The sequence below is a fragment of the Camelus dromedarius genome, chromosome 27, assembly GCF_036321535.1.
Source record: "Camelus dromedarius isolate mCamDro1 chromosome 27, mCamDro1.pat, whole genome shotgun sequence".
Taxonomy (NCBI): Eukaryota; Metazoa; Chordata; class Mammalia; order Artiodactyla; family Camelidae; genus Camelus; species Camelus dromedarius.
In genome coordinates, this window is record NC_087462.1 from 2961378 (window position 1) to 2984616 (window position 23239).

Here is a 23239-nt window from a genome sequence, read left to right on the forward strand (position 1 = left end):
TGCTCCATGAATGATTGTGAAGAGAACCAGCGAGTCTCGGCCGTGACAGGACAGAGGCACAGGCGCAGTGTAACTAAAGTGACGGCCGACGACGCGAGCAGACGAGGCCGTCAGTTGGCAGAGACCTGTCTCTCAATCTCAGTCCTCTGCCTCCTCAGTTCTTCTTTTATATGATTTCTGAAGTTGGCTTCTTTGGGTGGACATCTGGGAGTCCACGGGCCCCTGAAACTGAATTCAGAATTGTGTATGTGTGTACTTAAACAATCTTTTTTATTAAGGTGAAATTCAGAGAAAAACTAACCGTTCTAAAATGTACAATTCAGTGGTGTTTCGTACATTCACAACGTTGTGTAACTACTCCCTCTGTCTAGTTCCAAAACATGTTACGTGTTTTTCTCGGGAAAGGATCCCTGGTTTGGTTTTTCTTTATTTTTTTTCAATTGTAGTAAATTACACAGAACGTAAAATTCACCATCTTAGCCACTTTTAAGTGCACAGCTTAGTAGCACTAAGTACATTCACACTGTTGTGCCACCATCCCCATCATCTGCCTCCAAACCTTTCTCGTCTTCCCAAACTGAAACTCTGCCAGTGAAACACTCAGTCCCCACCCTCTCCCCCAGCTCCCTGCCCCGCCATCTACTTTCTGTCTGTGGATTTGAGCCTCAGCTCTTCCCGGGCTGTGGGTGGTCAGGAGGGAGACAGCTCTGCCGAGCACAGGATTTTTCTCAGTTGCTGATCCATTCGTGCTGCTTCCCTTCCAGATGTCGGTCTCAAAACGGGCTCGAAAGGCCTCCAGCGACCTGGATCAAGGCAGCATGTCTCCATCCGAGGAGGAGAACTCTGAAAGCTCCTCTGAGTCGGAGAAGACCAGTGACCAGGTGAGCCGCTGGCTGGCCCCAGGCGGGCATGCCGGGGGAGGGGGGCACAGGCGGGGCTGAGTGGCAGCCGGCCAGCGAGTGCCACATCTAGCCCTCTTCTCTCTGCCCAGGACTTCACCCCTGAGAAGAAAGCCGTGGTCCGGGCCCCGCGGCGGGGCCCCCTTCCAGGACGGAAGAAAAAGGTACAGAGTTTTGTCTTGTTTTGTTCCTATTTGCCGGCCTGTGGAAGCCCCTCAAGCAGCAGCAGCCATGGTCTGCGGCAGAGCCGGTCCGGTTTGGAGGAGGGTAGGCTGCAGGCCCCCAGGAGACCCCAGGGACCGCTTCTGCCTCCACTTTCACTTGTGGCTTCGTCCTGTGGTTTCCGAGCACTGTGTGCACAAAGCACCTCCCCAGCGCAGGCGGCCACCCAGCCGCCACCGACCCCGAGAGGGACTTAGAGGCAGTTTGGAATATGCAGTGCTGGGATGCTGGCGTCGGAAGGGATTAGCGCACTCTTAGGGGCCCGTGTGAGAGAGAGAGAGAAAGCATGTGTGTGTTGTGTGCGTGTGTGCATGTAGGAGTGTGTTGTCTATGTACAGGAGTGTGTGTACAAGCGTGTGTCTGTGCCTATATGTGTGGGTGTGGAGTGTGCGTGTCTGTGAGCGTGTACACGGGTATGTATTACGTGCATATACAAGTGAATATGAGTGTGTGTGTGGTGTCTGTGAGCATATGTGGTGTGTGTGTGTGCGCGCGTAAACATGCATGTACAAGTCTGTGCCTCCTGCATTTGGAGGAGGCGGTGAGGCGCAGGGAGGTCTCCCACCCTGACTCAGGTGAACAAGCAGGCAGCTGTGGGCACAGATTCTGGGCCAGAAGGAAGGGTTTCTGGTTTGGGGAGGTGGGTTGCTGCAGGGGCACTTGGGGGCACCCTCGCCCCGGCCTCTTCCAGAAGGCGCCCTCAGCTTCTGACTCAGACTCCAAAGCAGAATCAGACGGGGCCAAGGCTGAGCCGGTGCCCATGGCGAGGTCCGCGTCCTCCTCGGCATCCTCCTCTTCCTCCTCCTCCTCTGACTCAGAGGTGTCTGTAAAGAAGCTTCCTCGGGGCAGGAAGCCAGGTAGGCCGGCTGGGGAGGTGCCACCTGGTTCCCTGGGCCTGGCCTGTGGGGGTTGGGGGGCTCCTGGTGGCAGAGCTGGTTGAGGCCACCCCCTCCTCCTCTGCCGCAGCTGAGAAGCCTCCCCCCAAGCCCCGGGGGCGGAAACCGAAGCCTGAGAGGCCGCCGACCAGCTCAAGCAGCGACAGGTGGGTGCCAGGGCCCTGCTGCGGGGCGCAGGCGGCGGGTGGACCCTGGGACCGGAGCCCTGACCGGCCCGCACCCGCAGCGACAGCGACGAGGTAGACCGCATCAGCGAGTGGAAGCGCCGGGACGAGGAGCGGCGGCGCGAGCTGGAGGCCCGGCGGCGCCGGGAGCAGGAGGAGGAGCTGCGGCGGCTGCGCGAGCAGGAGAAGGAGGAGAAGGAAAGGCGGCGCGAGCGGGCTGAGCGCGGCGAGGCCGCGCCCGGGGGCAGCGGGGGCAGCAGCGGCGACGAGCTCAAGGACGACGACGAGCCTGTCAAGAAGCGGGGCCGGAAGGGCCGGGGCCGCGGCCCCCAGTCCTCATCCGACTCGGAGCCAGAGGCCGAGCTGGACAGAGAGGTGCGCGGGCGTCCCCGGGGCGGGGGCAGGGCGCGGGGTGCGGGAGGCTCCTCCTCTCGCTGGCGCTTCTAGCAAGCCCGTCCCTTTACCTTGTGCGTCTGCTGGGCGCCAGGAACCGGCAGTAGGGCCGTATGGAAACAGAAACCCACTGTTAAGGAGCTGACATTCCGGGCAGGGAGGCTGGCAGTGGTTGGTCACGAGTGGACGGCCTGAGGACGGTGTGTGGTGTGTTCCAGGGCGTTCAGTGCCAAGGTGAAGAGTGAAGCCAGGGGTAGGGGGTTGTGAGCTGCTGGGGTGAGAGGGTGTAGGCCTGAAAGGCTTCAAGTGAGGAGGTGGCATTGAGTAAGGATCTAAATGAAGTAAGATGAAGTGAGAGGTGATCTGGGAAGATACCTGGGGGAAAGGCATTCTTTGCAGAGGGCGTAGTACGTGCAAAGGCCCTAGGGCAGGACTGTGTCTGGTGTATGGGAGGAACAGCAAAGAGGCCTTTATGTCTGGACCAGAGTGATCAAGGGGGAAGAAAAGGAGGAGGGGAGGACAGGAGGGACAGGACCATTAGCACTGTGTGCTACTGCAGGCCCATTAGCTCCCTGTCCTCGTGGCACTCAAAGGCCAGCCTGAATCCAGGAATCTGACCACCTCCCAGGCCCATCACCTGCTGGTCCGAGCCTAGGGCCCCACACAATGGGAGAGGAGGAGGAGGAGGAGGGAGCAGGACAACGCCCTCTCCTCTCCCCACTGCTCTCCCTTTTGTCGAAAAACGGGACCAAGTTCCCTGGCCTGGGAGGGGTCCTGCTCAGCAAGAGGAGTTCAGTGGGGCCGCCTCCTCATTGGGTAGTCCTTTCAGGGCCTGAGAAGCTGCTGTCCAGGGATGGACTGGAAATGGGGTCCTTCCTCCTATCCCATCTCGCCCGACCCACCAGCTCCCATCAGCGCGAAGGTGGCAGCACGGTGTGTCCAGCTATATCTTTAAGGGGACAGCTCATGGATCCTGGGCAACCCCGCACTGCCGCTCCAGCCTCTCCCTTTCTCTGGCTGCTGCAGGTGAAGAAATCTGCGAAGAAGTTGCAACCGCAAAGCACAGAGCCCGCAAGGAGACCCAGCCAGAAGGAGAAGAGAGGGCGCTCTGAAGAGAAGCCTCGAGCCAGGTCAGTTCCTGCTCTGCCTCTCCTCCCACAGCCCCTGGGGGTTCTCCCGCCTGCCTGTCCTGGTCCCCATGATCCTGGGCACCCCTACCCCTTGCAGGAAGGTCCTGGCTTATTCTGGTTCTTGGGGCCCCATCAGGTTATGCAGGAGCCGCTGCCTTGGACTGCGGTCCTTCTTGGAGCATGCCTCTCACTCGGAGTGACCCTGCCCCCAGGGAACAGCAGGCAGTGTTGTCATGCTGGGGGGCTTCTGGCATCCAGTAGGTGGGGGCCGGAGAGGCTACCCAACACCCCACCGTGCCCAGGATGCCCCCCACCCCGAGAATGACCCAGCACCCAGTGTTAGAACTACCTAGGGGAGAAAGTGTCCCTGGACCACTGGGGACTTTTTAAGTCCAAGGCCCACTGACGTTGGGGAACAGAGCCCATCTCCCTGCCCACCTTCTCCGTGGAATCCCAGCTGGCAGTGAGCAAACCTGTGCACTGGGAACATGGCAGCCGGACCCCCGAGCAGGACAGAGTCGGAGGGGTGGTAACATGCATGCTACCATTTCCCAGTGTCAAATTGGAGCGCCTTTCATTTATTTATTTATTTTTTTCCAAACTGCTCCCTTGTCCCCTTTGGTAATAAGTTTGTTATGTCTCTGAATCTATTTCTGTTTTGCAAAGAAGTGTATTTGTATCATTTTTTTAGATTCCACATATGAGTGGTATCATATGATATTTGTCTTTCTCTGACTGACTTAGTATGATAATCCCTGGGTCTATCCATGTTGCTGCAAATGGCAGTATTTCATTCTTTAAAAAAATTTTTTTTTGTGTATATAGTCCATTGTGTGTATATACACCACTTCTTCCTTATCCAGTCACCTGTTGGTGGATATGTGGGTTGCTTCCATGTCTAGGCTATTGTACATAGTGCTGCTGTGAACATTGGAGTACGTGTATTGTTTCAAATTAGAGTTTTTGTCTTTTCGGGATATATGCCCAGGAGTGGGATTGCTGGATCATGTGATAACTCTGCTTTTTAGTTTTTTAAGGAACCTCCATGCTGTCCTCCATAGTGGCTGCACCAGTTTGCATTCCCACCAAGAGTGTGTAGGAGGGTTCCCTTTTCTCCACACCCTCTCCAGCATTTGTTGTTTGTGGACTTTTTGATGATGGCCATTCTGACCAGCGTGAGGCGGTGCCTCATTGTAGTTTTGATTTGCATTTCTCTGATAATTAGCGATATGGGCCATCTGTATGTCTTTTTGGAGAAATGTCAGTTTAGATCTTCTGCCCATTTTTTGATTGGGTTGTTTGGTTTTTTGATACTGAGCTGTATAAGCTGCTTGTATATTTTGGAAATTAAGCCCTTGTCAGTCACATTGTTTGCAGATATTTTCTTCCATTTCATAGGTTGTGTTTTCATTTTGTTAATGGTTTCCTTTGCTGTGCAAAAACTTTTGAGTTTAATTTGGTCCCATTTGTCTATTTTTGATTTTGTTTCCATTACTCTAGGAGATGGATTAAAAAAAATTTTGCTCAGATTTGTGTCAAAGAGTGTTCTGCCTGTGTTTTCCTTTAGGAATTTTATAGTATCTAGTCTTACATTTAGGTCTTGAATCCATTTTGAGTTTAGTTTTGTATAAGGTGTTAGAGAATGTTCTAATTTCATTCTTTTTACATGTAGCTGTCCAGTTTTCCCAGCACCACTTATTGAATAGATTGTCTTTTTTCCGTTGTATATTCTTACCTCTTTCGTCGTAGATTAATTGACCATAAGTAGGTGGCTGGATTTTCCTGTTCCATTGAGCTATGTGTCTGACTTTGTGCCAGTACCATACTGTCTTGACGACTGTAGCTTTGTAGTATTAGTTTGAAGTCAGGAAGCGTGATTTCCCCCATCTCTGTTCTTTCTCAAAGTGGTTTTGGCTGTACAGGATCTTTTGTGTTTCTGTACAAATTAAAAACATTTTTTGTTCCAGTTCTGTGAAAAATGCCATTTATAATTTTATAGGGATTGTATTGAATCTGTAGATTCCCTGGAGGAATGTGACCATTTTAACAGTATTGATTCTTCCAGTCCAAGAACACAGTGTATCTTTCTGTTTGTGTCATCTTCAATTTCTTTTGTTAGTGTCTTAACAGTTCTCAGAGTATAGGTGTTTTACCTCCTTAGGGAGGTTTATTCCTGGATATTTTCTTCTTGTTGATGCAATGGTAAATGGGATTGTTTCCTTCATTGCTCTTTCTGATATTTCATTATTAGTGTATAGACATGCAACAGATTTCTGTATATTAATTTTGTATCCTGCAACTTTTCCGAATTCATTGATGAGCTTGAGTAGATTTCTGGTGACGTCTTAGAATTTTCCATGTATAGTATCATGTCTGCAAACAGTAACAGTTCTACTTCTTCCTTTCCAATTTGGGTTCTTTTTATTTTTTTTTCTTCCCTGATTGCTGTGGCTACTAGGACTTCCAAAACTCTGTTGAATAAAAGTGGTGAGAGTGGGCATCCTTGTCTTGTTCCTAATGTTAGAAGGAGTGCTTTCAGCTTTTTGCCATTTGTATGATGTGAGCTGTGGATTTGTCATACATGGCCTTTATCATGTTGGGGTACATTCCTTCTATGCCCACTTTCTGGAGTGCTTTTATCGTAAATGGATGTTGAATTTTATCAGAAGCTTTTCTGCATCTATTGAGATGATCATACAGTTCTTTTCTTCAGTTTGCTAATGTGGTGTGTATCACACTGCTTGATCTGCAGATAATGAAAGAGCTTGCACCCCTGGAATAAATCCCGCTTGATCATGGTGTGTGATCTTTTAACATATTGTTCGAATCGGCTTGCTGGTATTTTGTTGAGGGTTTTTGCATTTATGCTCATCAGTGATAATGTCCTGTAATTTTCTTTTTTTGTGATATCTTTGTCTGGTTTTGGTATCAGGGTGATGGTGGCCTCATAGAACAAATTTGAAAGTGTTCCTTCCTCTGCAATTTTTTGGAATAGTTTCATAAGGACAGGTGTTACCTCTTCTCTAAATGTTTGGCAGAATTCACCTGTGAAGCCGTCTGTCCTGGGCTTTTGTTTGTTGGGTTTTTAAATTACTGATTCAATTTCAGTACTGGTAGTTGGTCTGTTCATGTTTCCTATTTCTTCCTTGTTCAGTCTTGGGAGATGGTGCCTTTCTAAGAATTTGTCCCTGTCTTTTAGGTTGTCCATTTTATTGGCATATAGTTGTTCATAGTGGAGTCCCTTTTAGGAATTCATGCACTGGGTTTTACACAACTGGCCACTGACCCCTAGCCCCTGTTTTTTTGTTTTGTTTTGTTTTGTTTTTGTAATTGAAGTGTATTTGATTTACAATATTGTGTTTCTGGTGTACAGTATAGTGATTCAATTATATACATTGTTTTTTATATTCTCTTTCATTGTTGTTTATTATAAGATACTGAATATAGTTGTCTGTGTTATACAGTAGGACCTTGTTTATTTTATATATTTTTCAGTTACATAATTAAACAAGGAATTCTGGGCTTTCGTGTTGTTTTGCTAGAAAGACCCAAAGGAAGGGTGAGGTCTTTGTCCCCTCGGGTGCAGCCCTAAATCAGGTCACACCGGACCTTGAGCCCTCTCCTCCCAGATTCCTGGGCCTCCTGTAGATTTCCTTCCACAGTGACCATGGGTCACCCCTTGTGGGTCATCCCTTGGTGGGGAGGATGGAGGCTGTGGGGACATTGGTGGGGCCGTCTAAGGGCTCAACTCCCCACAGGCCCGTGAAGGTGGAACGGACCCGGAAGCGGTCGGAAGGGTTCCCACCGGACCGGAAGGTTGAGAAGAAGAAAGGTGAGGGGCCGGCTGCCTAGTTGCAGCCCCCGTCGTCACTGAGAGGGAGGAGGGATGGCTGTGGAAGGGCTGGCTCCTGTCACCGGAGCGGTGCTGGGGCAGGTCCCCAACCAGCTCCTGGGAGGGGCCGCAGGAGCACCTCGGTGCAGCCTGGGGCTCCGTGCTCAGGCCTCGGTGCCACCTTCTCTCCTGAGCACAGAACCTTCTGTGGAGGAGAAGCTTCAGAAGCTGCACAGCGAGATCAAGTTCGCTCTGAAGGTTGACAATCCGGTGAGACCTTCCCCTGGGTGCAGAGGTCATGTCACGGTCCCCCTGGCCCCTCACTGCTAGCGCTTCCTTAGAAGTTTCAGGACACAGAGGCAAACCCAGGCTCCCACGGGGTGGGCAGCATGGGGTCCTTGTTCACGTGGGGGTCCCCCCTGCTGAGGGCCTAGTTTGGCCTCCTGAGGTGCAGCGCTCTGCATCTCCACTAGGTGGTGCCATGCAAAGTCCAAAGATCCCTCAAGTTCTGGGTCCTTCCCACTGTCCCTGGGGTCCCTGTCACTCAGCCCTCCCCTGCAGGGAGAGCCCCAGGGGGTCCTTCTCTGCCCTGTTGGGCCCCAAGGACCCTCTCAGCTAGGAGCTGTCCCTCATTGCCCTTGCCGCCCTGCAGGATGTGAAGAGATGTCTGAATGCATTAGAGGAACTGGGGACCCTGCAGGTGACCTCACAGATCCTCCAGAAGAACACAGACGTGGTGGCCACACTGAAGAAGGTATGGCAAGAGCCTGGGGGGAAGGGGCTGGTCAGGAGGGCAGAGGGCAGCTTGGGAGCCGGGTGCCCGGCCGCAGCAGCCACAGTCAGCGAGGAGGAAGCTGTGCACAGGGGAGGGTCTGGGCGGGGGCTGAGGCTGGCTGCGCCTCCTGAGCCAGACCTCTTGGTGGCCAGATCCGCCGCTACAAGGCCAACAAGGAGGTGATGGAGAAGGCTGCGGAGGTCTACACACGGCTCAAGTCTCGGGTCCTGGGACCAAAGATCGAGGCCATCCAGAAAGCAACCAGAACTGGGACGGAGAAGGAGAGGGCCGAGGTGGAGAAGGCCGAGGAGGCGCTAGCTGGAGAGGAGGCCCCCACGGAGAGGGCGGAGGACGAGGCGAGCACTGGTGAGGAGCTGGCGGGAGAGGGCTCAGCACATTCAGGGCCCTGAGAGCATCCTGGGGCTTCTCTCCAACAGCCCAGGTGGCACGATCCTGTTGGCACTCTCTGCACAGGCTGGCTGTGTACACGAGGCATTGGCGCCTGGTACACACACCCCTAGGCCACTCAGGCTCCAGACCCTCAGTGCAGATAGCATGGGAGGCTGTCTGTGTGCAGCCAGGTGTGGAGCGTTACTGGGACAGGCAATCGCAGAGGTCTGGGAGGGAAGGGGCACAGATGGCTGGGAGGAGAAAGGGCATCTTTGTAGGGGACCAGAGAGCCTTCCTTCCTGATGGGGTCACATGGTTGTGGTGAGAGATGCTTAGAACAGCCCTTCAGACTGGCATCAAGATAGCTTAACCAACACTGCCTGGGGGAAAGCATGGAGGGGGAGCCTTTCCTCATCTCTGGGCTGTGGCAGGCTTTTTACCAGTGTTGCCCACCGCCCCTCCCTCCTCCAGGCTGTGTGGTCAGGGCTGGGGGCTGGCTAGAGGAAGGACCTGCACACAGCCGGCTGTCCCCATGTGTCCAGAGGCTCAGGGGTGGAAGTGAATGCAGTCATGCAGGCAGGTCCAGAGTCCTCCAGGACTCCTGCCCCAGACCGACTCGCCTCCTGCTCGTTCTCTATGGGCACTGTTTAAGGGGTCCCCGACAACAGCCCCACAGTGTCCCATGAGGCTCTCTCCCCCCAGATCTCTCAGCCCCTGTGAACGGTGAGGCTGCGTCCCAGAAGGGGGAAAGCACGGAGGACAAGGAGCAGGAGGAAGAACAGAACTCAGAGGAGGGGCCAGGGGGCGGCTCCTCCGAGGACCTGTTACACAATGAGTAAGTGTCACTGGGACTGCGGGGCGACTTTCTGAGAGAAGGCACGCTGATGTCTGATCTGCTCCCAATGGGGTAAGGGCCACAGGGACTTCTGCCCCCACATGCTGGCCTCCCACCGTCACCTTTGCGGCTGCCCCCTAGACCCCTATTGAGGGAACCCTGGCCATGCTGAGCGTCCAGGGCCAGCCTGTGCGTGGCGGGGCTGCAGGCCTGGCTGGGGGAGCGTCGGTCTCTGTAGGTGATAGGAGGGGGACAGACAGGAAAGGGGTCTGCTCACCCAACCCGTGCCGTCCACCAGCAGCGTGCGGGAGGGCCCGGACCTGGACGGGCCCGGGAAGGAGCTGCAGGAGCGAGAGAGGGTGCGGATGGACTCGGAGTCCCTGGACGACGAGGACAGCTGAGCCCGGCAGCCTGCGGCCAGGCCCCGCTGCCACATGCAGATGGCCCGAGGCCAGCCTGGCTCCTTCCCGGCGCCCGGGGAGCAGAGAACTGTTGGGGAGACGCTGTGCTGTTCGTTTGTATTTGTCCCCGTGGGTTTTTTTCTGCCTAATTTCTGTGATTTCCAACCAACATGAAATGACTATAAAGGGTTTTTTTAATGAAAAAAAAAGTCACTTTTATTGGCTTGGTTTTCTAGTGGTGTTACTGGTACAGCTGGGCCAGAGCTGGGGAGCGGCTTGCAGCAGTCAAGGGCCTGTCGCGGGACAGAGGGTTTTAAGCCATGGGGTCACCGTTAACAGCGCTTGTGAACTTGGTTCTGATGCTGCTCCCAGCCCTACAGGGCTGACAGTCAGTGGGGGTGGAGCAAGGCCTTTCCAAAAGTCCAGGAGGAGGAATACAAACCTCTCAACTTCGGAGCTCGGAAGGAGGCTGTGGTTTGATGTTCCTGTGTCTGTGGCCCAGTGCTTGGGTGGGAGCAGCCGCTGCCTCACTCCATCAACTGACCGTTTCCTGTTCCCGCTCAGGCTGCGGTGGCTCTGGGGCCCACAGGGCAAGACCCAGAGCCCTGGCAGCACCGGCCCCAGCCCTCAGGCCAGGAGATGTGTGCAGACTGTCCACTGTGCTTAACAGAGGGTGTGGGTGCTGGGGGCAAGCCTTGCTGTGTGATGTGTGTGACGTGGGACAAGTGGCAATCCCACCTGGGGCTTCTCTTGCCTCACCTGTCACCTGGATTCAGATGGCAGACATGTGCGCGGTTCTCAGCCACGGTAGCTGCTGCTTAAACTGTGGCCTCTGCTGTGTGTCCTCTGCCCTGCCCGTGGCTGAGCCCCTACATCCCAACTGAGAGAGGGGCCATGGTGTGGTTAGACTTGAGGTTGTCACTGAGCTCAATTTCTGGGAATGACTGTTTCCAGTGTCACCACCTCTGATGACTACGTGATGGAAACCAAGGAAGGAAGGACTGGGTGCAGGTCACAGCCAGAAGTGCAGGGCCTCTCAGGGCTCCTGGCAGCCATGGTGACCCTCTGAGGGGAGCTGGCGCATCCGTCCGGGAGCTCAGAGCACCCCATCATTTCTGAGAGGAGGGTGCGCTTCAAGCCCTCCATCAGGGAGACAGCCAGGGGTTTGCTGGCGTGATACAGGTTCTAGGAAATAGGGGCTTTTAACAAGAGTCAGGCTGCTGGTGTTCTGCCCCAGGGGAGCAGGAACAGGGCAAGGGGTGGGGGCAGGACCTCTGTGGCTCCAGCTTCCCACATGCGGCATCCATCACCAGGCTGCCCTGAGGCTCCAGGAAGGAAGGGGCCGTGGACCCACGGCTGCCATCCCAGCCCGTCTGTGGGCTGGAGCATGTGACCAACACCTGAGTGCATGTCGAGCACATTTTGTCGCGTGCCCTCTAGGGTCCTGTTCCTTGTAAGGGAGTCCTTTTATTCCTTCATCGGCAGCCTCTGTGCCCAGGCACCTTGGGGACCCAAGAACATCAGCTCTGGTGTCGTTATGCTCAACCGTGACCATGTGGATGGGCCAGCAGGCGAGTGGGCCGAGGCAGGAAGGGACGTGTGCTCATCCCCTGCCTGCAAAGGCCAGTCCTCGCCGGTGGTGGCTGCTGCAGCTTGGTCTTCTTGAAGCCTCTTGGCCCCTCCAGGGGTCAGCAGAGGCGGTGGGAGCCTGCCTGCCTCAGGACGATGGTGGCGTTCTGGTACTTGGGGTGTGGGCTGTCTGCTGAGGGGTGTGTGCTTTGAGAGCAAGGGTGGAGCTGCCTGGAGCCCAGGACGGAGGAGCAGAGCCGCCTGCTAAGCTGGCAGCTAAAGGGCCCAGACTTGGGTAGATGACCTGCCCTAGACGTGAAGGATAAAAGGGTCGGAGTGCAGGTGCTGAGTGGAGAGCCTTCGAGACTTAGGCACGACTCCAATTCTCATTCCTAATTGGAGCACTTGCTCGAGATATTCAGGCGAAGGCCCCCGTCTAGGGTCTTAGCAGCCTGAGGCCGCTCGGCCAGGAGAAGGTCCAGCCGTGCTCGGGGAGAAAGGTGGACAGTGTGGGCAGGGCGGGAGCCGGGTGGGTGGTGTGGCAGCTTGGTGTCTCCATTGGTGCCAGCCTGCAGGGGCCGGAGCTCCGGGGGTTGGAGCTGGTTTCAGGCCAGGGAGAAGGCTCGGCAGAGGGCTCCCCAGGCAGAGGAGGGGCTCCTACAGCTGCTGCCCCCCGGGCTGCAGGGCAAAGGGCCCCACCAGCCAGCTGAGCGGAGGGCTGTGCTGCACGCCCTCCAGCAGCTGCTCCAGCCGCTGCCACGCCTGGACTACAGCCCAGCGGCTCTGAGCCAGGCGCTCCGCCGGCAGCTCCGCACCGCAGTCAGCAGAGGAGACGACGCTGTAGAGCTCGCAGAGGCTGCGCCGTGCCTGGCCGACCTGCTGCTGGAGCTCGGCAGGAAGGCCCTGGAGGCCGGAGGCCAGGGCGCTGTAGGCCACGTGGAGCTGCTGAATGAGGCCGCAGGCCTTGGACAGAGCCCCGGCGTCTGGCACCTGTGGGCAGAGGAGTGAGGTGAGCGGGGGCTCAGGGGGTCGGGGGGCGGGAGCGCAGGCCCCTGGTAGCACCTCTTGGGCACCGGCTTCCTCTGCTCCGCTGCTCTGATCCTGGTCCTGCCTGACTGGAGCCTGCTGGGCTTTCTCAGTCTGGAAGGAGAGCCCAGCAGAGACATGATGGATTCTCGGCAGGGACCTTTCCCACGCCCCCCACCAGGGGCAGCATTCCCAGGCCTGGCTGGCCCTGGAGCCTGGTGTTCACCTTTCCCATGGCATGGCGGAAAGGCCTCCAGTTCAGAGCCAGCCGCACCAGGATGGTGCATCTAGAAGCAGTTATCCAGATTCCTCATGAGGTACTCGGGGGCTCAGACAGCAGAGTGTCAGTGTCACCATGACACACCGCAGCTCCAAAACCCTCTCAAATCTCCCAGTGGCCTTTGGACCAAATCCACCTCCTCACCATGGCCTGCACGGTCTGCCTGGGACACCTCCGACTCCATCTCCGGCTGACACCCCGTCATGCACTCTGCTTGGGCCACGCTGGCCTCCTTTTGTCCCCTAACCATGTCCTGCATGCTGTCCCATGTCCTGCCTCAGGGCCTTTGCACTCAGCCTGGAGAAGGCTTCCTCTGGCCTGGTGCGGTGGCCCCCAGTCCTTCCCTGTCAAATCTCTGTTACTCTCCCCAGAGGCACATCACTGTCTAGCTACCATGTTTCTTTGTTGTTTATCTCCCCCCTTCGGTGGGGGCTCAGTCGGACCTTTTCCTCCTGGATTTTTGGGTCCCTGGTACATTCGGAGTCCCCTATCCCCCACCATACATTGGCTAATCTTCCTTGTCCCCCTAAGAGCTGGTGAGGGTCAGCGTGTGGACCAAATGTTGGCCCCAACTTTCGATCACCCATCCAGCTGTTATCCCAGCAGCTGACTCCATCGGGGGGCCTACTAGTCATCTTCAGCTTACGTTGTCTAAGGCCAGGCTCTTAATGTTCACCCCACCTACCCGGCATCTCCAAGTGTCTGCTGCTAAAAGTCTCCAAGGCTTTGTAGGGTCTCTTTCTCACTTCCCACATCTAACCTGGCTGCAGACCCTCACAGTTCTGCTTCTGAAACATCCAGAACCCACCTGCCTCGCCACCACTGCTGCTCTCAAGGTCCTGTCGGCACTTGCCAGGATTTTTGCAGAAACCTTCTCATCTCCCAGCTCCAGCCCTTGACCCCCTGTGGCCTGTCCTCTCCACAGTAGCCAGAGTGCTTCTCTTAAATACAACCTCCGGTGGATAAGGCCATTCCTCTGCTCACAGTCCTGGAGCGGCATCCCCGGCCCCACCCACTGGCTGCCAGGAGCACCACCAGTGTGACAACCCCAGATGTCCCCAGGCATGGCCTAGTGTCCTCTGGGGACAGGACTGTCCCCTTTGAGATCCTCTGGGTTGGAGCAGTGGTTTTCAAATTGGGGTTCAATTTGACTGGGAACACAGGTGCCTGAGCATACCCCAGGGATCCTGACTCAGGCAGCATTGCTGGGTTCCTCACCACCTGTGTCGGTGAGGCTGTTCAACATTTAAGAGCCATGACCTTGAGAACTTGGAGAGTCTCAGAGCTGGGGGCCTATCACCATCTGCATCCGCTGTGGATGGGATGCTGCTAAACTTCCTACCATGCACAGTTCCACCCGCACTACCCACAGGGAGCTGGCGCAAGTGTCAGCAGGGCTGCAGCGGAGAAAGCCTGGGTCAGAGGAAGCGAGTGGAGACAGCGAGAGAGCATGGCCTTGCTGGCCCAGTGCCTATCCCCGGGATGGCATTCAAGTCACCTTTGATTGGGTCCTTTTTTGCATCACTGAACCCCACCCAGATCACATGGGCTCCTCCTACCCTGTCCCCCACTTCACTGCACCTTCCAGCCCCAGCCGCCCTGCTGCTCCTTGGAACACATTAGCTGGTTCTCAGACCACTGTCTGTCCTTGGGGTCCCCACTTCCCCATGACTCCACACCATGTGGCTCAAAGGGACACACTCCTGCCCAGCCCACCCCTCTGCACAGCTGCCCTGCCTCCTCCTCGGCACCCTCATCGGCTGCAAGGATCTGGCCTCGTGCTCACCGTGCTCCCCGGACACGAGCCCTGTGAGAGAGCCATCTTAGTGGCCGACAGGCGTGTTTGTCGAGTCCCCGCACTGAGGAAGGCACCAGGGGAAGGGGAAGGCTCTTACCACCTTGACAAAGGCATCCTCGAGCTGGGCCAGCGCGGCCCTGGCCTGGAACTGGCCATGCTGCAGGTGGCTCAGGGCGTGCTCGAAAGCCCGCTGTCGGAAGCCGGGGGCCAAGTCACCCAGACGCACAAAGTAGCTTCCTTGGTCAGCCGTGAGCACTCTTGGCCTAGGTTGGGAGACAGCCAGCCGAGCTGGAAGGGAAGACAGTGGGGGTCATTCAACCCAAGAGGCCCCTTGGGCATCAGGGGTGTGGGTTGTACAAATGACCTGCCCCTGCTGGGAACTGGGACCAGCCTGTCCTATTCTCACCTTGTTCCTCAGCACTCATGGGCTGGAAGATCTCCCCCAGCTCCTCCAACTCATTCCGGAGTGTCACGAAGCTCTGGGCCCCTTCGTGGCCATGTGTGGTGGCCCCGTGTCCCACATCCTCCTTGCCCAGTACGGCCTCTTGTGTGAATGTCATCACAGCTGACACGAGGTCCTCTGTGCTGGCGGTGGCTTCACCTGCAAGGTCCAGGCCTTCACAGAGACTGTGCGGGGATGTGGAGACCCAGCAGGACTGAGCCTCATGAGGGCTTTGAATGGTTTGTTCCCCTCCTTCATCCGAGGTCCTGGAACTGGCGAGTCTACTTGAGGTGGCATCCTGGGAACCAGGCAGCCAATGCTGGATGGTGCCGAGGCCAGTTTGCACAGCTCCTTGGGCCACACCCCCTGCCCTGCGGAGCCCACTGGTCACAGCATCTTTAGAGTCCACAGAGACGGCCTTCCAGGTGTCCAGGCCCCCCTGGGCGGCCACTTGGGCCACATTCACGGCATTAGTCACGCCACTATAGACGGTGTCCCATGTGTCTGTTGCAATGTTCTGGGTTGTATTCAGCCCAGTATGCACAGCCCCTTTGGCCACACCCACTGCTCCAGTGAGCCCAGTGGCCACAGTATCTTTGGTGCCGGTCGAGACAGTCTTGGTGGTGTCCATGCCAGTCTGGATGGCCCCCTTGGCCACACCCACTGCCCCAGTGAGCCCAGTGGACACCACATCTTTGGTGCCGGTTAAGACAGTCTTGGTGGTGTCCATGCCAGTCTGGACGACCCCCTTGGCCACACCCACTGCCCCAGTGAGCCCAGTGGACACCACATCTTTGGTGCCTGTCAAGACGGTCTTGGTGGTGTCCATGCCAGTCTGGACGGCCCCCTTGGCCACACCCACTGCCCCAGTGAGCCCAGTGGCCACTGTATCTTTGGTGCCTGTCAAGACGGTCTTGGTGGTGTCCATGCCAGTCTGGACGGCCCCCTTGGCCACACCCACTGCCCCAGTGAGCCCAGTGGCCACTGTATCTTTGGTGCCAGTCAGGACGGTTTTGGTGGTGTCCATGCCAGTCTGGACGACCCCCTTGGCCACACCCACTGCCCCAGTGAGCCCAGTGGCCACTGTATCTTTGGTGCCTGTCAAAACAGTCTTGGTGGTGTCCATTCCAGTTTGGACGGCCCCCTTGGCCATGTTCACTGCCCCAGTGAGCCCAGTGGCCACTGTATCTTTGGTGCCTGTCAAGACGGTCTTGGTGGTGTCCATTCCAGTTTGGATGGCCCCCTTGGCCACACCCACTGCCCCAGTGAGCCCAGTGGCCACTGTATCTTTGGTGCCAGTCAGGACGGTTTTGGTGGTGTCCATGCCAGTCTGGACGACCCCCTTGGCCACACCCACTGCCCCAGTGAGTCCAGTGGACACTGTATTTTTGGTGCCAGTCAAGGCAGTTTTGGTGGTGTCCATGCCAGTTTGGACGGTCCCCTTGGCCATGTTCGCTGCCCCAGTGAGCCCAGTGGCCACTGTATCTTTGGTGCCTGTCAAGACAGTCTTGGTGGTGTCCATTCCAGTTTGGACGGCCCCCTTGGCCACACCCACTGCCCCAGTGAGCCCAGTGGCCACTGTATCTTTGGTGCCAGTCAGGACGGTTTTGGTGGTGTCCATGCCAGTCTGGACGACCCCCTTGGCCACACCCACTGCCCCAGTGAGTCCAGTGGACACTGTATTTTTGCTGCCAGTCAAGGCAGTTTTGGTGGTGTCCATGCCAGTTTGGACGGTCCCCTTGGCCATGTTCACTGCCCCAGTGAGCCCAGTGGCCACTGTATCTTTGGTGCCAGTCAGGACGGTTTTGGTGGTGTCCATGCCAGTCTGGACGACCCCCTTGGCCACACCCACTGCTCCAGTGAGTCCAGTGGCCACTGTATCTTTGGTGCCTGTCAAGACAGTCTTGGTGGTGTCCATGCCAGTTTGGACGGCCCCCTTGGCCACACCCACTGCCCCAGTGAGCCCAGTGGCCACTGTATCTTTGGTGCCAGTCAAGACGGTCTTGGTGGTGTCCATTCCAGTTTGGATGGCCCCCTTGGCCACACCCATTGCCCCAGTGAGCCCAGTGGCCATTGTATCTTTGGTGCCAGTCAAGATGGTCTTGGTGGTGTCCATGCCAGTCTGGACAGTCCCCTTGGCCATGTTCACTGCCCCAGTGAGCCCAGTGGCCACTGTATCTTTGGTGCCTGTCAAGACAGTCTTGGTGGTGTCCATGCCAGTTTGGACGGCCCCCTTGGCCACACCCACTGCCCCAGTGAGCCCAGTGGCCACTGTATCTTTGGTGCCAGTCAAGACGGTCTTGGTGGTGTCCATTCCAGTTTGGATGGCCCCCTTGGCCACACCCATTGCCCCAGTGAGCCCAGTGGCCATTGTATCTTTGGTGCCAGTCAAGATGGTCTTGGTGGTGTCCATGCCAGTCTGGACAGTCCCCTTGGCCATGTTCACTGCCCCAGTGAGCCCAGTGGCCACTGTATCTTTGGTGCCTGTCAAGACGGTCTTGGTGGTGTCCATGCCAGTCTGGACAGTCCCCTTGGCCATGTTCACTGCCCCAGTGAGCCCAGTGGCCACTGTATCTTTGGTGCCTGTCAAGACAGTCTTGGTGGTGTCCATGCCAGTTTGGACGGCCCCCTTGGCCACACCCACTGCCCCAGTGAGCCCAGTGGCCACTGTATCTTTGGTGCCAGTCAAGACGGTCTTGGTGGTGTCCATTCCAGTTTGGATGGCCCCCTTGGCCACACCCATTGCCCCAGTGAGCCCAGTTGCCATTGTATCTTTGGTGCCAGTCAAGATGGTCTTGGTGGTGTCCATGCCAGTCTGGACAGTCCCCTTGGCCATGTTCACTGCCCCAGTGAGCCCAGTGGCCACTGTATCTTTGGTGCCTGTCAAGACGGTCTTGGTGGTGTCCATGCCAGTCTGGACAGTCCCCTTGGCCATGTTCACTGCCCCAGTGAGCCCAGTGGCCACTGTATCTTTGGTGCCAGTCAAGATGGTCTTGGTGGTGTTCATGCCAGTTTGGATGGCCCCCTTGGCCACACCCACTGCCCCAGTGAGCCCAGTGGCCACTGTATCTTTGGTGCCTGTCAAGACGGTCTTGGTGGTGTCCATGCCAGTCTGGACAGTCCCCTTGGCCATGTTCGCTGCCCCAGTGAGTCCAGTGGACACTGTATCTTTGGTGCCAGTCAGGACGGTTTTGGTGGTGTCCATGCCAGTCTGGATGGTCCCCTTGGCCATGTTCATGGCGCCAGTCACCCCACTGCAGACGGTGTCCTTGGTTCCGGTCAGCACAGTCTTGGTGGTGTCCACACCTGTCTGAACGGCCCCTTTGGCCACACCCACTGCCCCTGTTACCCCACTGGCCACAGCATCCTTGGTGCCTGTGAGCGTCGATCGGGTCATGCCCAGGCCTCCCTGGACCACGCCTTTAGCTGTGTCCACCACGCTGGCCATCCCAGAGGAGATGGCATCCTTGGTCTTGGTCATCTTGGAGCACACCAGGTCCTTTGCTCCGGAGATCATCTAATGAGGAAGTACAGTCATGATCAAGCATAGAGTTGAGAGGCACCTAACCACCCCCAACCTCCTCCGTTGATTCCTCATGTGCCCTGGGGAGAGGGACATCCCCCCCATCAGCCCTGCCTGCTCAGCTCCCACCCAGCATACCTCCTCCCTGCTTTCAGGACACAGCCTCAACAAGCTCTGCTACAGTGGTCCCCCTGATTCAGGAGACCCCCCACCACTGACACTGCTTCTGAGCACTTCTGGGACCCTCCTGAGCTCGCTCAGCAGGCCACTGAATTACACAATTGTTCATCTTGCCTAATCTCTATTTATGGCAAATTTTCAGCCTGGTTTTCTCATTATAGGGAGAAGTTTGAGGAGACCAGATGCTTCTTAAAATGAATGTATTCAAGTAAGAGAAGAGGATCAACGTTTAGAAAAATAACAGGAAAAGCACAGGTGAAGCACAGGGCGTGCACCACAGCCAGCTGTCAGTAACTTGAGTTTTCGACCTTCCAAAGGGCAGCTTTCTCTAGTTCATCGTTTAAACTGCTGAAGGGTTGTGGTGGCCTCAGGGTCACCACCCCCCAGGTCATGCTGTTTCCAATTCAGGGGTTCTTAGCTGGGGCGATCCTACCCCCAGCGATGTCTGGGGACACCTGTCGCGGTTACAACTTCGGGGAGTGGGTGTTCCAGGCATGGAGTGGGTGAGGGCAGGGAGGCCGCTGCACACCCCCCAGCGCCTGGGACACCCCCCACAATGAGTGACCCAGCCGTGTATTGTCCGGAAGGCTGAGGCTGAGAAGCCCTGAGCACTTTGCAAGTAGCAGGTGCTCCATTAACACGAATGAGGATGAGTGGAGGGGGCAGGGAGAAAAGATGTGGAGGGGTCCCGCAGCTGCGGGGGTCTGTTTTAATTTGGGCCAGAGGGTGAGCCTGCTGGTTCTTCCCCCTCTGAGATGCTCCAGTCTGGCTGAATTGAGGGCAGAGGGGAGTTGAGGAAGGCTCCAGAGTGGGGCGTGTGCTGGGTGGAAGGGTTATATTAGGGCTCTGCCATGCCTGCTGTGGCCCTCAGCTGTCTTACACCAGCCACTCTGCTTGTCCAGGCCTTGGGGACACGATAACATGGGCAGTCCCCATTTATCCAAGACTGAGGATAGATGCAGTGTCAGCTATTATTCAGCCTCTGCCTGCCCAAGATTCAGATCCCACACTACCCTGTCTTGCTGTGTGACCTTCAGCAGGTAGCTTGGCATCTCTGTGCTTCAGCTATTGTGCAGGGTACTACTGCTCCCTTCCTCACAGGGCGGTTGGGAGGATTAATTACTAAGCAGCACGTGTGAAGTGCTTAGCCCAGACCCTAACAGGTGGTGAGTGAGTTACCACTGTTTCAGCTAGGCCTGGAGCGGGGTGGTAGGTGTGTAGACCGTATGGAGCCTTATTGTTTCAGGTAGTGAGGCAGTACTGCACCCATTTCACAGATGTGGAAACAAAGGCCTAGAGAGGAAGACTGCCTGGAATCCCACAGTGGGACACACAAGGGTGCCTGCCCTCACCCTGGCCTATGACAGCCCCCCCAGATGGCAGGAACCAAAACATCCCAGGAAGAGGTAGCCCAGAGGGAGACGGAAGCCATCAGACTAGGCTCTGCCAGCTTCTCTCACCTTGTCTGAAGGCGGCAGCATCTTCTCTGCCCCCTTGGCCATCTGCTCCGGGTCGGTGGCCGCTGTGGGGACAAGAGCCAGTCAGGCAACCCAGGGAGGGTGAGGGACACAGGCTGGCATCAGCCGCCCTGGTGCCCATTGCACAATCGGTGGGCAAAGCCTGAAAGGTCAGGAATGTCCTAGCCTCCCTATAGGGACAGCAGAAGGTGACATCCACAGCCGTGGGCCTGGCTCAGTCACTAGCCCCGCCGGGGGCTCCCTCAATCCCCAGGGCCTCGGTCCCCTGGAGCAGGGGTTCTGTGGAGTTTTCTCTGCCTGGGTCCTGGGTGCTGGGTGCCCACCCGGGGGGCTGCAGGGAGAGGAGTCGGGGCTCACTCTGCCCCACCCCCACCCCCGCTGGCAGCTGCCTGTGGGCCTGAGGACATGGAACAGAAGTCAGCTGGCTGCGCTCCAGGCCCAGAGCAGGGCCCAGCCCGGGCAGCCACTCCAACCTGAACTTCCCTGCACTAGCTCGTCTTCTGGCCTTGGGGCTGGGGCTGCCCCGGGCACCCTGGCTGAGCAACAGTGTGACCTCAGGGAAGCTGCTGCCTCCCTCTGGGAACACAGTCAAAATCTGCGATGAGCTGAGACATGCAGAACACCCAGCCCCTGGTCCTTGGTGCATCTGAAAGGGGGTGAGGGTAAGCAGAGAAGGGGTTGAGAGTGTGGGGGGCACTGCTGTGTTCACACCCCCATCTCACTGGCTATGCCACCTCAGACTACTCCCGCTCCACATTTATGCCTCAGTTTCCCATCTGGCGCTAAATAACTGTGCCAGCCTCATTGGGTCTATTGAGATGATGCAGGCACATATGAAGTGCCCCCCCAAGATGGGCAGGAGTCCCTGCCAGGGCACCCCCATTCCTGAGGCCCACCTCCAGAGCCCCCGCCTCCACGGAGCTGTGCACTCACCCTGAGCCTGGGGCTGGGCGGCCTCGGGGGCTGGAGCACCTGCAGGATCTGCAACTGGCCGGGACTCTCTTGCTGAGCTGTGGGTGTTGGCCACCAGGTTCCGAGCAGAACTGAAGCCAGGCAGGGACCCGAAGAAGCTGCCCAGGGTCTACATGGGGTGGGGGGCAACATGAGTGGAGCCAGGCTGTGGCGGGGGTGGGGCAAGGGAAGCATCAGACAGCCCTGGGTTCCAAACCGCCTTGGGCCCTTGCTCCTGGGCGACCTCAGGGACGTGTACTAGCCACTCTGAGCCTCAGTCTCTTCGCCTGGGCAGTGGGCAGGTTCAGCCTGCCTCCCGTGGACAGAGGAAAAGTTCCTCCTCTACGTCTCCAGAGGCCTTTTCCTTCCATGGCCCACATTTCACAGATGGGGAAACTGAGGCTCAGAGAGGAGCCAAGGCAGGCCCAAGGTCACACAGAGGGGAAGGAGCTGAGGCTTGTGTCCCCCACCCTCCAGCCTGAGACTGGAGAGAAGATTGGCACTGTGGCTCTCAGAGCCCTCCCACCCCGCCTGGGGAAGCCCCACCGGACCCCAGGACTTTGGAGGTCCCTTTCCCAGGGTTCTGGGGGCTCTCCGTGCCCCAGCTGGAGTCTCCCCCTCCTGCCTCCTCTCACCTTGCCCTTGGGTTTAGGGGGGTCCCGGCCTCCTTCATCTTGAGCAGACATGGTAATCCTCTAAGAAGCTAGAAGGAGGCAGAGAAAGAGCGTGAAAGGGGGCTTCAGGCCTCCTGCCGCACACTCAGAACCCCGAGGAGCCCCCGATGCCCGCCTGGAGGCCAGCCGCGCCCTGGGATTGCCCACCTGGACCATGCAGCAGTCCCCGGGAGTGACGGGCAGCACCGCTGGCAGCTGGCTCTGCTCTCGGCTCCCAGGCCTTATAGGGTCTGGGGCAGTGCAGGCCTGGCCGCGAGAGGCAGGCGGCCAGAGGGCCAGGGGAGGGCCCTGGACGGTCACATGCCTGCCTGCCCGGCCCAGTGTGGGCCCCGGGCCCAGCACCTTTTCCCTGCTCTCAGCACCAGGCAACCTCTGCCCACGGCACCTGCCCCGACCAGGCTGAGTGATTCATGGGCCTTCCTGTACCCTCAAGGCACTGCCTGCTTATTCTCTTGGCCTCCGGTTTACATCTGGGTTTGGTTCAAATCTTTTCTCTGCTGGGCCACCTTGGCCAGTTACCAGGCTTGTGCCTCAGTTTCCCCTTCCAGACTCCTCACCGTGGCCCACAAGGTCTTGCTTCCTCCCTGCCCTCACCTCCTCCCTCTCCCCCTCACTCACTGTGCTTCACCCACACAGGCCTCCTCTCTGTTCCTCCAACTCTCCAGGCCTGGTCCTGCCACAGGGCATTTGCACCTGCTGTTCCCATAGCCTGGAGCACTCTTCCCTAGACACCCACGCAGCTTCTTCCCTCACCTCCACCAGGCCTGCCTTTTGTTTCCTGCTATTTCCCCTGCAATAGAACAATACCTGGCACACAGACGGCACTTAATAAATATTTGGCTAAATGGACCAACTCATAGGGTGGATGTAAGCATGAAATGAGGTTACACGTGTAACCTGTTTACCACAGTGCCTGGTACCCAGCAGGTGCTCAGCAAACATCAGCTTAGCATTGTCTAGGCAGAAAGAGGAACAGGGTCTGTCCCAAGCAGGGAGGGAACATGCCACATTGCAGAAGGGCTTCCCTTTAAGGGCCAAAATACATCCCAAGACAGGTACCAACAGGATTAGGGGGCCCATAAGAGGAGATCCAGGCCTGGTGGGCTTGGGCCAACCCAGGGCGGCTTCCCAGAAGAGGTACTTTGTGCCTGAGGCCACAGACTGGGAAGTGGCAGAGACAGGATTTGAACCCAGACCCAGAGCCTAAGTGCTGAGCAGGCTGCCTGTGGGTGGGTGTGCAGGCAAGCAGAGACATGATTACTATGCCCTTCCTGAACACCCACTGCCTGCCCCTGGGACAGGGATCCCAGCTGTGTGCTGGCAGTGGGGTGGGGGTTCTAACCTGCTTGGTGGCTCTGGGCACTAAGCCAGGAGGAGGGAG

The 23239-nt window shown here is 57.1% G+C and overlaps 2 protein-coding genes across 5 annotated transcripts in view; one reads left to right on the forward strand and one right to left on the reverse strand.

The window, feature by feature from the left end:
- HDGFL2 (HDGF like 2) overlaps positions 1 to 10156 on the forward strand; it is a 22292-nt gene extending 12136 nt beyond the window's left edge. The window contains exons 5-16 of one of the 3 annotated variants that reach the window (XM_031436990.2): positions 765 to 881; positions 992 to 1063; positions 1813 to 1978; positions 2088 to 2163; positions 2244 to 2556; positions 3601 to 3704; positions 7463 to 7536; positions 7736 to 7806; positions 8189 to 8290; positions 8464 to 8677; positions 9404 to 9536; positions 9835 to 10156. In XM_031436990.2, coding sequence (XP_031292850.2) covers positions 765 to 881; positions 992 to 1063; positions 1813 to 1978; positions 2088 to 2163; positions 2244 to 2556; positions 3601 to 3704; positions 7463 to 7536; positions 7736 to 7806; positions 8189 to 8290; positions 8464 to 8677; positions 9404 to 9536; positions 9835 to 9937 — 1545 coding nt within the window. In that variant the 3' untranslated portion in view covers positions 9938 to 10156. The remainder of the gene's footprint in view (positions 1 to 764; positions 882 to 991; positions 1064 to 1812; positions 1979 to 2087; positions 2164 to 2243; positions 2557 to 3600; positions 3705 to 7462; positions 7537 to 7735; positions 7807 to 8188; positions 8291 to 8463; positions 8678 to 9403; positions 9537 to 9834) is intronic. The other 2 variants (XM_064479769.1, XM_064479768.1) reach the window with 2 other exon arrangements.
- PLIN4 (perilipin 4) lies at positions 10157 to 22065 on the reverse strand. 2 transcript variants are annotated; one of them, XM_064479765.1, is made up of 8 exons: positions 22006 to 22065; positions 21820 to 21887; positions 21167 to 21314; positions 20216 to 20277; positions 15017 to 18569; positions 14711 to 14898; positions 12569 to 12646; positions 10157 to 12496 (listed from the first exon to the last, which is right to left on the reverse strand). In XM_064479765.1, the coding sequence occupies exons 2-8, from the start codon at positions 21868 to 21870 to the stop codon at positions 12164 to 12166; spliced, it is 4413 nt and encodes a 1470-aa protein (XP_064335835.1). In that variant the 5' UTR covers positions 21871 to 21887; positions 22006 to 22065; the 3' UTR covers positions 10157 to 12163. The 2 variants fall into 2 exon arrangements, with proteins under 2 accessions (XP_064335835.1, XP_031292849.2); XM_031436989.2 differs by lacking the exon at positions 12569 to 12646 and having other exon boundaries at positions 14708 to 14898.
- Between the last annotated feature and the right edge of the window lie 1174 nt (positions 22066 to 23239).